The sequence below is a fragment of the Aphidius gifuensis genome, linkage group LG1 (assembly GCF_014905175.1).
Source record: "Aphidius gifuensis isolate YNYX2018 linkage group LG1, ASM1490517v1, whole genome shotgun sequence".
Classification (NCBI taxonomy): domain Eukaryota; kingdom Metazoa; phylum Arthropoda; class Insecta; order Hymenoptera; family Braconidae; genus Aphidius; species Aphidius gifuensis.
The window spans coordinates 9,439,588-9,455,460 of NC_057788.1; the positions used below are offsets into that span (position 1 = coordinate 9,439,588).

The 15,873-nt window shown below is 23.3% G+C and overlaps 1 protein-coding gene across 20 annotated transcripts in view; it reads right to left on the minus strand.

The window, feature by feature from the left end:
* The window catches only part of LOC122847720 (voltage-dependent calcium channel type A subunit alpha-1), a 59,141-nt gene continuing 43,268 nt past the window's right edge, over positions 1-15,873 (minus strand). For 4 of the 20 annotated variants that reach the window (XM_044145551.1, XM_044145549.1, XM_044145559.1 and 1 more), the window contains 15 exons: positions 14,633-14,716; positions 13,924-13,977; positions 13,491-13,607; positions 13,341-13,406; positions 12,777-12,868; positions 12,170-12,651; positions 11,994-12,098; positions 11,814-11,920; positions 10,585-10,638; positions 7,159-7,346; positions 6,752-7,085; positions 5,298-5,428; positions 5,064-5,233; positions 4,711-4,743; positions 1-4,141 (listed from right to left, as the gene is read on the minus strand). In XM_044145551.1, the coding sequence (XP_044001486.1) occupies positions 3,558-4,141; positions 4,711-4,743; positions 5,064-5,233; positions 5,298-5,428; positions 6,752-7,085; positions 7,159-7,346; positions 10,585-10,638; positions 11,814-11,920; positions 11,994-12,098; positions 12,170-12,651; positions 12,777-12,868; positions 13,341-13,406; positions 13,491-13,607; positions 13,924-13,977; positions 14,633-14,716 (2,601 nt within the window). In that variant the 3' untranslated portion in view covers positions 1-3,557. Of the gene's footprint in view, positions 4,142-4,710; positions 4,744-5,063; positions 5,234-5,297; positions 5,429-6,751; positions 7,086-7,158; positions 7,347-10,584; positions 10,639-11,813; positions 11,921-11,993; positions 12,099-12,169; positions 12,652-12,776; positions 12,869-13,340; positions 13,407-13,490; positions 13,608-13,923; positions 13,978-14,632; positions 14,717-15,732; positions 15,844-15,873 lie in introns of all 20 variants that reach the window. The other 16 variants (XM_044145557.1, XM_044145560.1, XM_044145552.1 and 13 more) reach the window with 12 other exon arrangements.

Below are 15,873 nucleotides of genomic sequence, written 5' to 3' on the forward strand. Positions count from 1 at the left end.
TTTTTTTTAACATCTCAATTTTGTTGTTTTATTTTTTTTTTTGCTTGTTTTATTATGCAATTGTTTATTTGTTTGTATTTTTTTGTTAGTGGCGGTAGCAAAGTGATGAGTGTTGTGATAAATCAGGATTAAATGTTTTTTAAATTACTATTAATAAATTATTTAGAACAATATTCGTCGTCGTATACGTTTAAATTTGAAACTCTTTTGTATGTTTTATTATCTTAAATTATTTACTGAACGATGGTGATTTATTTTTTAATTATTTAATTTACAAAGAATAAAAAAATTAATGATTTATTGAATTTAATTGTTAGTGTACAAGCAATGCTTTATATTACACATGAAGATATTGAAAAAATAAAATAAATATATAAATTATCAATGAATTTATTTATTAAAATTTTAATTCGTTAATGTTTTTTTTTTTAATTAATTAAGCAACGGCACTCTCAGGCTTTAATAATTAATGAAATAAAATTTTATCATTTTTCTAATTCCATTTAATATTGTTTGTAATTATTTTTATAAAAATTTGAAATTGAAAAAGAATTTAATTTTCAAAATTAAAATTACTAAGACATAAGTTATACACGGAGATTGAAAATTTTATATAAACAATCGTTTGGGACCGACATTGTCATCCTGAAGGTGCTTTGTTCATAAAATTGGGAAAAATGTTTTTCAATGATGAACTATTAATATTAATGACTATTATTGTATATTATTAATTATTTAATCTGAATGAAAATTATCGCAAAAATGGAAATTTTATTTTTTCTTTAATTTATTATATTTTTTTTAATAAGAAATAATTTCGAAACATTACTAATTCGAAATATTTAAAATTTAATTTAATTATTCAAACTGTTTTCAATGATTTATTTCTGAATCTATTTATTTTTTTCTATTTATCTATTTAAATTTAATGATTCGATTTTATTTATTTAAAACTATTGTTATGGTCAAGTGTTTTTTTTTTTTTCTACAAAAACATTAAAGACCAGAAGAAAAAAATCTACTTAATTTTTTGCATTTTAATTATTTTTTTTTTTAAATTATTTTTTCATTTCTACGATTTTCGTTTAAGGTTTATCACAGAAAAAATTGTTTTGTTAATAATTTAACATTTGAAACACTTTGATATAATATATATCATAACAGATTTTCAAGTATTTGGTCTTATTGTTCTGTTTCGTATTTATTTAATTAATTAATTATCTATGCCACTTATGGAATACGATTGAGTTTGTAAAGCACTTAAGGGAGACTTTGCGAATCTCATTTTAATTTTGGGAATAAACAAAATGATATATAAATGAGTATAAGTACAGATGATATTATTTTATTTTTTGATAAAAATCTATGCAGACCTACAAGCTCCGCAATTATTATTTTAATTATCATCTAATTAATTTTTAACTATTCAGATAAATTTATTTTTGTATTCAATTCGTTTTCGATTCAGCCATTATTATCAACACCCGGGCAGAATATATATTTCCATCTCGGTGGATTATCTTTTTTTCTATTATCATATTTCTTTTTTTCAAAATAATATTTTCGTTTTTCTTTCTAGATTTACTTCGTCTTCAATTGGCAGTATGTAATAATGTGTTTAACGCATTTTTATTTCTGTTAAAGTCAATTAGCTAGTCATTAATTTTATGATAATAAAAAATCAATGAAGAAATTCTAGTTATTTTGGAGATCCGAACCAAATTAAATCTAAAAAAAAAAACGAAAAAAAAAAATTTTAATTTTACGGATTGGCACGAACAAAGTGTGGCATTCGCATTGTTTTAATTAATTTATTTTTTTTTTGTTTCAGGTAATTATGATTTATGAGATTTTCACGTGAACAAACATATTGGCAACACTTTACAACCGCCAAAGTTGATTTTTTTATGATTATAATTATTTATTTGATTTTTTCTTTCATTAATAAATAAAAAATATCAAATAAATACCCAAAAATTCGTTAATTAAACTCGTTAATTTCAGTTGGTCTCGGTCGCCTCCATTATTGTTTTTTATAAATTAATAATCACACATATTATTTTCACAATTGCATACTTAATAATTTTTAAATCATTTTTTTTTTTCATTTTCATTTTTAAGTGTAGTGAAAACACGAGAGTGATATCTAAACGACACAACGAAAATTTCATAATAATTTCACTTCAAACCAAAAAAAAGCATTAATAATTTATTTAAAAAAAATTAAATTTAATGCAATTTTATGATCAGGATCCTTTCATCCAAATTAATTTACATATTTAATTTTTTGACTCATTCATTTTTTTCTTTTTTATGTTTTTTGTTTTGTAAATTTTTTTTTAAAGAATTTATTTACTTTACATTCAATCGAAATTACTATACAGTAATGCCCGACAATGTCGAAAATTATTTATATTTTTTTTTAAAAATCCTACAACATTACGTCATGGAAATTTAATTATTCAAATTTATTTATTTTTTTAAATTTTTAATAAAGTCTTTTAAAATTATTATTATGCTATATACATACATAAGCACTTTTATTAATATATAATTTATTTAAATAATTTTATAAGTTGATTATTTAATTTGTTTTTTTAAATAAATATTTGTTCATAATTATAATAATCGGAGATGCGTCACTGACACGATTATCAATGATCATTGATAATATTGATTTATCTAAATTTATTAAATAATTATTGGTGAGAATCCGGCTCTCATTAATCCACCAGAAAAGAAAAAAATTATTAATTAATAATTTATTGTATTAAAAAAGACGCATATTCATTGTTTTTATTTATTTTTTAATATTTAAAAAAGTAAAACAATAATATATTCTCTTTCAAATCTCATAATCGTTTGAGATTATTTGAAAAATTTTATTTATAAATAAATAAATATAAAAATGAATTAAACATAAAAACAAAAATAAATCTAATAATTATAATCGTATAAAAAACATGTCTCATTAATATTATAATTTAAAGACAATTATAAAATTATTAAAATATTAATTTTAATAAATAAAAACCACAAATATGCGTCTTAAAATATTAATTAATATTTAAAATACAAACATCCGATGAACAAAACTTTCTTTAAAATTATTTAATTATTTAATTTATTCCTAAATCTCACAAATACGTATACGCATATATACATATCACGTAAATTATTTAAATGGATACTGAAAATGATCCAAAAATCATTCTTACACAGCACTTTATTATCTATAAACTTGCATAATTGCAAAATACTTGTTGAAAACAAAAAAAAAAAAAGACACAATGAACAATTTAAAAAAAAATTTTGAGTTTCATTGTTTTAATGAGTCTTCATATTTTAATTACTAAACCAACTTTCATTGAATAATTTAAATAGCTGTTTGACCCCTTCAGGTTATCGTAAATCTCAATGACGAATATGTGCAAATGAATAAATATAAATAAAATGATTTAAAAAAATTGAAAAAATATTTATCGTCATGCACAGGCTTTAAGACCATTTGAGAAAACGTCAGAATCAGCTGACCACCGTCCAGGGTCCCACATTGGCTAGCACCAATCATCTTCATCACTATCTGAATGTCTTGTTCTTGGTGTACGTTGTTGTTGTTGTTGTTTTGATGGTCCACTTGTTGGCTTATAACCATTTGGAACTGGACTTGGCAGTAAACGTCCACCACGACCCATTGCAACAGCTTGTTCAAAACTAAGTGGTACACCACCAATACTTATTTGTGCTGGTAAACCACCAGGTGTTATTGGTACATGTTGTTGTGATTGTTGCAATTGTTGTTGTGGTTGTTGTTGTTGTTGTGATAAATGTGGTCCATGAGTTGGTGATGCATTTAATTTTGGAAAATTTATATTTGATGGTTTTAATTGTAATGTTGATGGTTTATTTGGTGTTGGTGGTAATCTTCTACCTTGTCCACGACGTGTTACTAAAACTGGATAACTATGTTGATGTGGATGATGATGATGATGATGATGTGAACCTTGACGACGTCCACCAATTGGACTTGGACTTCTTGATCTTTGTTCTAAACTTGTTGTACCATAATGATGACGACTATGATTCATTCTTGATACTGGACTTGGTGAACGTGCTGGACTTGTTGATGCACTCCATGGACCTGATGATTTTATTTATTTTATTTATTTTGCTTTTTATATTTTTTTTTTTTGCATTACAAAACAGTAAGCATGCCTCAAAAAAATATAATTATTCTATTAATAAAAGCATAAGAAAAAAATAATAATTTTCTTTTTTTATTAATGATGGATCTTTGAACTAGCTAATTGATATTTTAAAAATATAAAAATAGTTGAATGATGAAAAGCACATGCTCCAGTGTAATACCAAAAATAAATAAATATTGTGAAAATAAAATTGTGTTAATTCAAAAATATAAAGCATATTAATTTAATTTTTTATAAAATAAAATAAAAACTATTGCAAGTCTCTGCTAGAAAAATAATTGTTTCGAAATAGTATAATTGTGTCAAAAAAAAAAATAATAACATGTGCTGTTTGTGTAATTTTCATTAAAAATATAAAATAATAAAAATAAGACTAAAAATAAATAAATTTGCAAAAGCCAAACACAATTCAATGAAAAATCAAAGTAGTAGTTTGAAAGAGGAAAAAAGTATCATACTTGTGAAACAAAAAAAAAAAAAAAAAAAAAAGAATAAAAATTACCATCATTGTAATAGTCGGAGTTGTCGTAATAGTCTGTGTAGAGCGCATAACCGAAAAGAATGAAGAAAAAAAAAATTATATTACATCAATTAAACATAGAGCCATATTGTCTCTTGCCAAGAAACCATGTATAGCAAACATTCATTAATACATATCAACATAACAGATTGATCCAACAATGATGAAATTTTTAAAAATGATTAATTGTTTTATTAAATTAATAAAGGTATATTTGCATTTTTAAAAATTACAGCTGATGTTGAATCATCTCGTGTACCATTTGCTAAAATGATTAGCAAATAAATTTGACAAAAAATATAACAAAAAATAATGTTTAATAATAGTTAGTATACCTCTTATTTTATGTCGATGATTGTACTGTGAATGAGGGCCATGTGTATGCCTCTGAATTTCAACGACATTACTAACTGTATCACTAAAGCCTACTGTTTCATGATAGGCATTTGAATCAAATCTCTGCCTTCTTGTTGGTGATGGTGATCGATGATTTGGTGAATGTCTTCTGCATAGAAAAATATAATATTAAAATCATTGATAAAAATTGGAGTTGGTTGTTGATAGTTTACCTTAAACTTGGTGATCGTGAATGATGTCTAGGTGGATGATGTGGTTGATGAGGATGAAGTCTTTCTCCATTGTGTGTTAAACTCTCCATACTGCCTCCTCGTGAATCACTTATCACAACATCATGTGGATCCTTTAAATAAGCAATTAATCTAAATAAATATCATTCAATTAAAAGCCCAATAAAAATATAAAATTATAAATACTGGGAATTTAATATCGTTAGTTCCTTTGCTTTGCAATACTGTCAATTTATTGGAAATAATTTTTGCCTTTTGCCTCGGATGGTATATTACAAAATTCAAAAATTTCGTTTTTTTATTTTCGAAATATACCAGGAGTTTAAATTGGATTTGATTTTTTTTTTTTAAATTGAAAAATAATTTAAATATAAAACATTTATTAGAAAAAAAAATAAATGAATTATCAAAGATTATGATAAAAAAAAAAAGATCCCAACATGTCGCAGAATTGATTGAATAAATTATTCATGCAGATTAAAATTATTTACACATGCTCATGCAATTTTTATATTTATAAAAAAAAAAAAAGTGATTAATTTTTTATGTGTTTTTGTGAGCGAAAGTATTGTTTTTTTTTTTCGTCATTTCTAATTTTTGTTTTTTTTGTTTTTTAACATTTAGACACGGTTTACTTACCATAAAGACGACACACATTTACAATAATTATAAAAAACATCGGGAGATAGTTATTAAAAATTCGGACAATATTGTCTGAATTTTATTTTTATTTAATTATTTTTTTCTATCACGAGGATGAAAGCAGCTAGGGACGGGCAAAATTTCTATAGTATTCTAAATTTATTGACTAATAAATTTAATCTATAATTTATCCCCACAATTATCTAATTAAAAAAAATTAAATTCATAAAATTATATACTAAAAATTGTTTTATCAATTTATTAATTTTTCCAGGACCATTTTTTTCATCTATCAAGTGTATCTAAGTGTCATTTTTAAAAGGATAATTTTATAGGATAACATTCTAAGGAAAAACCTCGTTAAACATATCTAAAAATATATTTTTTAATTTCATCTATATTAAAAATTAATAAATTTAAATTGTCAATCTATTCGAAACTATTTCTATAGTAAAAAAAAAAAACACGTATTTCGAAAATATCAAAAACGAAAAAAATCATCTAAAAATATCTAATATGCTATTTTTTCGATTAAAAATTTATCAATTCGACAAATTGAGTCTTTTTCACGTAAATAAAATTAAAAAAATTTGATAATTATTATTAAAAATGAAACGAATGAATTTATGAAAAAAAAAAATATGTTAGAAATAAAAGATGAGCTTGTAAAATAGAATCGAAAAAAAAAAAATAAAAATAATAAATAGAAAAACAAAAATATTTAAAGAATTTAAATATATAAAAAAAATGTTTGTTTATTTTATTTTTTTTTTAAATTTGAACCGAGTCGACACCTTGAGGTAGCGGATTGAGGAGCGAGGTGCGTAGGTGTTCTGGTGTTGATAGTACGAGGTTTGTCGATGATCATGACGATGATGATGATGATGATGATGGTGGTAGTGATGATGATAATTTTTATCATAATCATAATTGTAGTATTTGTTGTTGTGATTATGATGATACTGGTCCTGGGAGGACTCAGCCAGCAATGGCTCTAGCTCGGGGCCCCGATCCACATTGTTTCTAACAACATGTACAACCCCAGACCCACCCCCTCCCTGGCTACTCTCTCCGCTGCTCCCTAGTTTATCGTACTGGTGGGACATCTTCCAGTTCACCTTTTTATTTCTAAAAAAAATTAAAAATATAATTTATTATTATATAAACATTTTATTAAAATATTATTTAAAAAATATTATACCTGAAGCTTCGTTGACGTCTATGCTCGGCGGCAACAAGAGTACCAATGGCACCATCCTCATCATGTTCATCATGCTCATCATGTTCTCCATCATTTGGCTCGAGACTGTTTAAACGGCTTCCATGATGATTATTACCAGTGTGATTAACCCCAGCAATGTCCATCAGGCAGTTGAAGAATGTTGAATGCTGTTCGGATTTGTCAAACGTCGTGTCAAACTTGGCACATATTTTTTTTTTCTTTTCATATTTTTTTTTACATTGTATTATTAATATATTAATATATTTTATTTCTTTTTTTTTTCTAATATCACTGTGAATCCATGACAATGCACATACAGGCTTTCATCCGACACCCTGGACCTTCTTCCGAGTTGCATTATTAATCACAGTGTCTCTTTCTCTCTACTCTGTTGCTCACTTTTTATACACTTGTTGTTTTATTATTAATTTATTAAAATATAATTAAGAAAGAAGAAAATATTTGGTTTATTTAAAATTGCATTAAAAAATTGGATAATATATCAAACGTGAGAGTGAAACATATGATCGAGAATTGAGAAAGAGACATTCAATAAAATAATTTAATTTTTTTTATATTTTAAAATTTTTTTTTTGTATATTGAAACATGCCAGAAAGAAGTGTCATGGTGGTAATAAATTATTGTGCATTTGTGTAAATTAATATGAATATTTTCAAAAAAATTAGAATAATTTTTTTTTATTTATTTTTTAAATCTCCAATTTACGAGACAAATAAATTATCATATTTTTTCGTTTTCAATTAAAATTATAACCACGTAAATTGAAAAAGTAAATTTAAATATCAACGATGCATTTTTTTGTTTTGTTTTGATAATTATCATTCAGTATTACGTGCATAATGTATTTTTAATTTTAAAATAAATGCCTCGATGATATTTTAATTTGTTGATTTTAATTAAGTAATAAAGCCTGTATATGTTTGTTTTATTTGAAATACATATTTGTAATAACCAGTGAATATTATTGTAATAAGTTTACTATTGTTATGTATATGAGTCATAATTAAATTTAAATAAAAAAAATCTGAAATGATGCAATTATCATTAGTAAGCATGCAAAAAATTAAAAAACAAAACAGTCATTTTAAAAATTGATCTATTGTTTAAATTACACGAGCACATAATCCATTATTTCTAAAATGTTTATTGTTTATTATTGTTATGAAAAAATGCATCAGTAGAAAACCACAAAAAATATATTTTACTTCTTCAAAATGTCCTTTATTTAATGGATATTTCAGAAATACTGTGCAACAAATATTTATTGTAAAAAAAAATATTGAAAATAAAAAGACCAGTGGAAAATTATGAAGTTAAAATTTTTTAAAAGTTTAAACAATTTTTTTTACAATAAATATTTGTTGCACAGTATTTCTGAAAAATCCATTAAATAAAAAAGGACATTTTGAAGAAGTAAAATATATTTTTTTGTGGATTTCTACTGATGCATTTGTTTATAACAATAATAAACAATAAACATTTTATGTGTCGCGCGGTCTATCAAGCGCTCGTATATGTTACCGATTTAATCCTTCGAAGATCACTCTTTGTTTATTTGATTTATTTCGTTAGCAACAAAAAAACAAACTATGTCTCACTCACTGTTTTTTTTTGATTTATATGTTGCTAACGAAATAAATAAAAAAATAATAGAAAAAGGCAAACAGAAAGAAATTCATATGAGAGTAAGTGATAGAAAAACAATGACCAATCAAATGTCCGGAAGACCGATGATGTTTGTCCTTCTTATATAAGGATTTCGAATGTAATTATTAATTATTTTAAAAATTTAGATTTTCTATTTTAAAAGCAATTTCGCAAATGACTGTTTTGTTATTTTTTTAAAATTTATATTACTATTACTATTACGTCAATGATGAATATTAAATTCAGGTCAGACATACACAAACATTTAATTATTTTATTTAAATTTGGATAACAATTGGGTAACATAAACAAGCTGCATACCAAAATGGTTACAAACAGCCTATTTCTAAACTAAACTGTCCTAGTTTTAACTGAACATACATTATATATATATAAAAAAAACATGCCTAAAAATACAATTACAGTGTTTGAAAAAACTGTTTTTTTATTTTTTTTTATTTTTGCAAGAGTAATGGTATCCTGATTGATTTGTACGAGTGATAACGTGATATTTTGTTAATTGAATTATTCAGATATTTAAATCGCATTGATGGTTAGTGAAAAAAAAATTTATTGTGATTTATTATTTTGAGTATTTTGTGTTGATGAATAATTTTTTTGTATGAATTTTTTGTGATTGAGTGATTATGTTTCGATGCATTAGAATAAAAATTCAAGCCAGATATATCTAAACTATTTCTAGAATTATTAAAATAAAATATCTAAATTATTTATAAAATTTAATCATTCTAAAAATTAGCAAACGTAATAGAATTTTTATTATAGAAGAAATAAAATAAAAGCTGAAATTTTTTTAAAAATCTATATGACCGATCTAGAACCGTCTATTCTATTTTTTTAAATTTGATATCTAATAGAAACATTTAGATGAATGAAATTAGAAAAAAAAATAATATTTTTATCTATTGGATTTGTGGATTACGAGGCAAAAGGCGAGCTAGTTTTTTTTTTTTTAAACTAGATGAATCAGAATTTTTATAAAACTACTTGAGGTTTTTTTTTTTTTTTACCATTGTGATAATATTCTTTTTGTTTATCTAATTACTTACACTGTTTATATTTTCAGTGTTGAATCGCAAAGAAAGGTGAACGAGTGTGTGCTTGTTGCGAAATTAATTTCTCATCGCAATTTAGGTGCTTACATATCAGTGATATTAAATTTTATAACACTAATATTACAATTTTATACGTCACGTATTTATAAATACTTTTAATGTAACATAGAAAATTGCAACTAATTTATTGTTTATTTAAAATACAGGAAAAATAATATCGAGTTTTTATTTAAAAATTATAATAGTATTTTTTTTAAATACTCAACTCGATAAATTTTGCGGGAATAAGTTTTCTAATATATTGACTATTTTTTATCTACAATTGGTTATTTTTTTATTTTTTTTACATTTAAACTATTGGGTTGTGCCTATTGCCAGAAATTTAAACGCTATGTGTAGTTGTGTTTTTTAATTACAATGATGATTTTAAATGCCTTGATTTTATTAAAAAAAAAAACGTGGATTTAAAAATGTCAAAGTTTTAAATACCAAATTATTATTGTACACAAATAAAGTGCGTTAATTTATAGGGCCAAATATGTAAAAAATAATTTATTTGATAATAATTGTACTGTGTTAAAAAATATACAAATATGATAGAAATAAATATGAAAAATTGTGAGAGTATTTGTGATAATGAAAAAAAAGTAAAAGTACTACCGCATGGGCTGGATGACTATGCCCAGCAGAATCGTTATCAATATCGTTATCGCTCTGAAAAGAATAAAGAAAAAAAAATAAAAAATAAATACTATGTAATATAAAAAATAATGATTAACAAAATTTGAGTGTTTCATCTCTTTTTTTTCTTGAATGAACATTTTTTAAATCTTGTTTTTGTTCATCAATCTTTGTTTTTTTTTTAATCAAATTACTAAATATCTAGCCTATATTCTATTTTGTATTTTATAGAATTTATTAATAATATGAAACATTTATCTATATAAATGTCTCGTAATTTATATTTAACGAGCAACACTCAACACACATTTTTATATTCTATTTAATCATTCAAATAATAAATTCACATTTTCCTATAGCTAAATATCAATCACAATTATCTTTGTATTATTTTTTATTTTTTAATTAATAATAAAAATTTTTTCCTATTTTTCTAAACTCATATTGACAAACGTTAAAGTAATTTCTATATAGAAATTAAAAAATTTATTAACAATTAACATTTGTCAGCATTAAAATGCAGTGAATTTTATAAATAATTTATTTTTAAATATCACTATATTTTAATCATCTAAAATGACTGATTTCCTAATAATTTATTCAAATTTTTTTATATTATTCTAAGGATAACATTGAATTTCATCAATGGTCAACATTTATAATTTTTTTTCTTGTTTTTATTTCTAATTATTCACTCAAATTACTACATATAAACTCAGCCACATAGTTGAGGTAACATTTGTAAACCTGGAGAGGAAATAAATCAACAAAATTTCATTCTGAATATAAATATAATTCATTTAAATAAACAAAATGAAATTTAGTTGTCATTCAGGTTGACTAAAACTACTGGGATGACTCATTTTGTTGATCTTAAAATATAATCATCGGATCAGCCATAAATATTATCACACCACGTAGAAGCAAAAACGAGAAACATTCATTCACAATTTTTTGTAAAATTTGATACGTTTTAAATAACAATTATTTAATTTCTTTTTTCAATAAAAATTACAATTATTTTCAGCTAAAAATTGCAAATAATTGAAGAAAGAAATTAGATAATTTTCTATATCGAAATTAAATTTTTTTTATATTTTTATAATTGATTGTTTCACGATAAAAAAATTATTAATAATATTTCCTATAAATTTTTTTTTAATTTATATAATTTATTGTTAATAATTTATTAGTATAATAAAACTCACCTGTGGTCCAGTTGGCTCAATTTGGCCAAACTTAGTTGTTCTCCAATTTTCGAGGATGAGTAAACCAGCATATATCTTACCGACAGTCAATTTGCCTTTATTTAATTCTGAAAAAAAAAGCTCGAATAAATAATAAAGAATTAAACAAATATAAAATTATAAATTTTTAAATATGTTTACCATCTTTCCTAGGTATCAAAAGGTCCAACATTTTTTTAGCTTGTAAAGGCCAAATAGCTCTAACAGTATCTCGTAATTCATTATCAGCTCGATCCATCTCTTCAGCTATTAAAATATTTAATTAATATTAATTATTAATAAATTTTATTTAAAAAAAAAAACAATGAACAACTTACCAGCTCTCATTTTAATACTGAGATTTTCTCTAATCAATGCAAATAATGTTGTTGTAAATGCAACTTTACCACCATCATCAACTGGCATATTCATTCTAATAAGTTTTTTATATGCAAGTCTATTTGGACATTTATTACCAAATCCAAGTGGTGGATCCATATTTTTAAGCATATCATACATTTCAGTAAAATGTATTCTACCAGTTGCATTTGGATCATATTCAGCCCATATTCTAACAAATTCATCAAGATGATGAGCACCAAGTATTGATGAATCACGTGTGAGGTAGTCAAAATTATCCATAATAACAGCAACAAATAAATTAAGCATTAAAAATGAGCAAAAAAATATGAATGATACGAAGTATGCATAGGCTAAATTTGAGCCACATCCTTCAACATCTTGTTTAGCTCGTACATCACAGTGTCTTCCTTTGATACATGACAACATTATACTTGGCCATGCTTCACCAGTTGCACATCTGTTTAAATAAATATTTAATTATTAGTATATTAAATTGAAACAACAAATTAATTATTATTCTAAACAAATTTTTAAATTTAAAAGCAGCAAAGTTTTAACTGTTCTACTTGTTGGTCAACTTACCGAAATAGTAACATCAGACCTTGAATAAAACTTTGAAAATTGTTGTGTTCATAAATTGATGTTTCTGGATCCAATGCGATGTTACCAAAAACCTATATTACAATTTTAAATTGGGATCCAATAATTTAGCAATATATTACTTTTAAATACATTTACAATTAAAATTTAACTAATGGCATTACTAATGGGAATATACAAAATTTATCATAACGTCGAGCAGCTTACTTTAATTATTTACCTTTTTTTTTTTTAAATAAATTACTTTGTATTTTGATTTTTCTATTTTTTTACAAATTTATTATTTAAATACAAATATTATTTTTATTTTTAAAGCTGCTCGACTTACCGAAAAAGCAACATCAAACTTCCAACAAAATTTTGAAAATTGTTGTGACGTTCCATTGCTGTTTGATCGTCATTTCTTATATTTCCAAAAACCTGATGAAATTATCATTAGAAAATAAAACAATAATGTAAAAAAAATAAATAAAAAATTTATGAATGATTTTACATAGAAATATTATTATTATTGTTATTTGTATTTTAAATTTTAATTAAATTTACCTGCATGCCAATGATGGCGTAGATAAAAAACAGCATGGCAATAAGTAGACAAACATACGGCAAAGCCTAAATAGAAAAAAAAATACCCACAATTAAAATATGCAGTTAGTTTTGATATAATAATGAGTTTAGAAATAAAAAACAACTTGCCTTGAATGATTGCACAAATGTCCACAGTAATATTCGTATTGTATATCCTTGTCGAAGTAATTTAATCAGTCTTGCAGCACGAAAAAGCCTCAAACATCCAACGTTTATAAAATTTTCCTGGAGGGGACAAAGAAAATTACACTTTAAAAAAAAACAATAATTAAATTCCATAAAATATTAATTAATATAACTTCGTACGTGCATCTGTTTATTAAATATCTTGTTTAAATTAACGTGTCACAGAAATACAAATCGAAATTTATGATAATTTCGATGTTTTCTTTGGAGATTCTTTAATCGAAAAAGTAACTTGATTTTTATAATAAAATGAACAAATACAAGAACGAAGCTATTGAAAATATATATTTTTTTTTTTATATAAATAAATATAACAGTATGTAAACATAATTTAAATCCCAAATTAGTGCCTTACCGCAACTTGATCTGCATCAGGTGAAGTAGGTTGCGGAGTGCTTACTAGGAAGTGCTGTGTAATTGAAATGTATTCAGTGTAAAATGATTTTTTATTTTAATAAAATTTAGCACATTTTTATTTTAAAAATTTTATTTCATTGATTAAATTTATTATTATCAAGTTATTAATATAATTAGTAAATTATTCATCAAATTTATTAGAATATATAAAAAAAATTATTTAACTAATTATCTAAAAAAATTTCATTTTCTATTTTATTTTATCTAAAATTTCATTTTTAAATTTATCGAATTTTTTAATTATACATTATCTAAATTTTAATTTTCAATATTTATTACTAAAATTTCAATATTTATACTAATTTTCTACTAAAATTTTTACAATTTTTTTTCGATTTTATCTATTTTCTTTTTTTGGACTACTGTATATCTTTATTAGCTCAATTTTATTTTCTATGTCTACTATATTTTCTAAATATTGAAAAAAGAAAAAAAAAAATTCTTCTATTTAATAATAATATATATTGTTTAACATGTTTTGTGTAAATAATGTGTGATCTCAATAAAAGATCGTATATTTGTGTAACTTTAAAAAAACACCAAAGAAATTAACCAAAAAAAATAAAAAATAATAAATAATAAACAACTATATATAATACACACAAACACACACACAAAAACATTTAAACAATAATTATTTAACTCACCCCAAATTCGACTACAAGTGCATCCACGATACTACCGATGACCGTGATGAAATCAAATGTGTTCCAAGGATCTTTGAAGAAATTCTGTATAATTGTTTTTTTTTTTTAAATAAACAATTAGTAAATTTATCAATTTATCATCAAAATTATTCAAAAAACAAATGAGATATTTTTAATAAATTATTTACAATAAATAAATAAACTTTTATATTTAAAATTATTTTAAAATATCTCAGTTGTTCTTCAAGCAGAAAAAAAACATCAGCATTTTAAATATTCTACACTAATTAACAATAAAATACAAAATAAAAAAAAATAAATATATATAAATAGAAATTTTAATTTACATAATTAAAAATATTTAAAAAAGTCTTACATTTATAAAAAAAAAAAAAAAATTATTTCAAATTGTATTGTGTGCTTGTGTAAATTTTTTTAAAATTTTTAAATTTTTTTACGTAGGTAGGACGCTTTGCGTCACTTACGTATTTCTAATTGTTTTTTATCAGTGTGCATGTGTATCGTATGAAATTTATTAATCATACGTAATTATTTTTAATATTTTCAAAAAAAAATTAACCCGAAGTAAATAATTAAATGTCAGTATGTTATATTTATAATTTATTTAACATTATTTATAAAAAATGTAAAGGCTTGACAATATAAATTATTGTATAAATTTTTAATTTGTGATTATAAAAGGATCTGTCTAAAGATCTACAGGAACATGCCGGTGACAGCAAGCAGCTAATTAGAAGAAATAGTTTGTTGATTGAACGTTAAATTTAAATAAATAAATCGTTATATTTAATTTGTTTAATAAAATATTTCGAATATATATAAAAACACGAAACGAAAATTGCAAAAAAAAAACATAAATAAAACAATTTTATTCACGTGTTGTAATTATTATTAACCGATTTAATAATTTAATGTAAATTTAAAAATTATAAATTCAAATATTATCGTTGTATTTTTTTATTTTAAATTGTTTAAATTAATAATTTTAATTGGTGTAAATATATAGAGTAGAGTGATTAGTAGAATTTACTTTATCCATATTTGTTTTAAAAAAAAAATTCTTTTTTAAATTTTTATACCTTGCATCCAAAGGCGATGACTTTAAGGATGCACTCAATGAAGAAAAGTAGAGTGACGACCATGTTCACTATTGATAAGGTGTCCAATAGAACCGGCGGTGCCTCGTGATACTACAAAATATAGCCAACACAGCCGTAGGA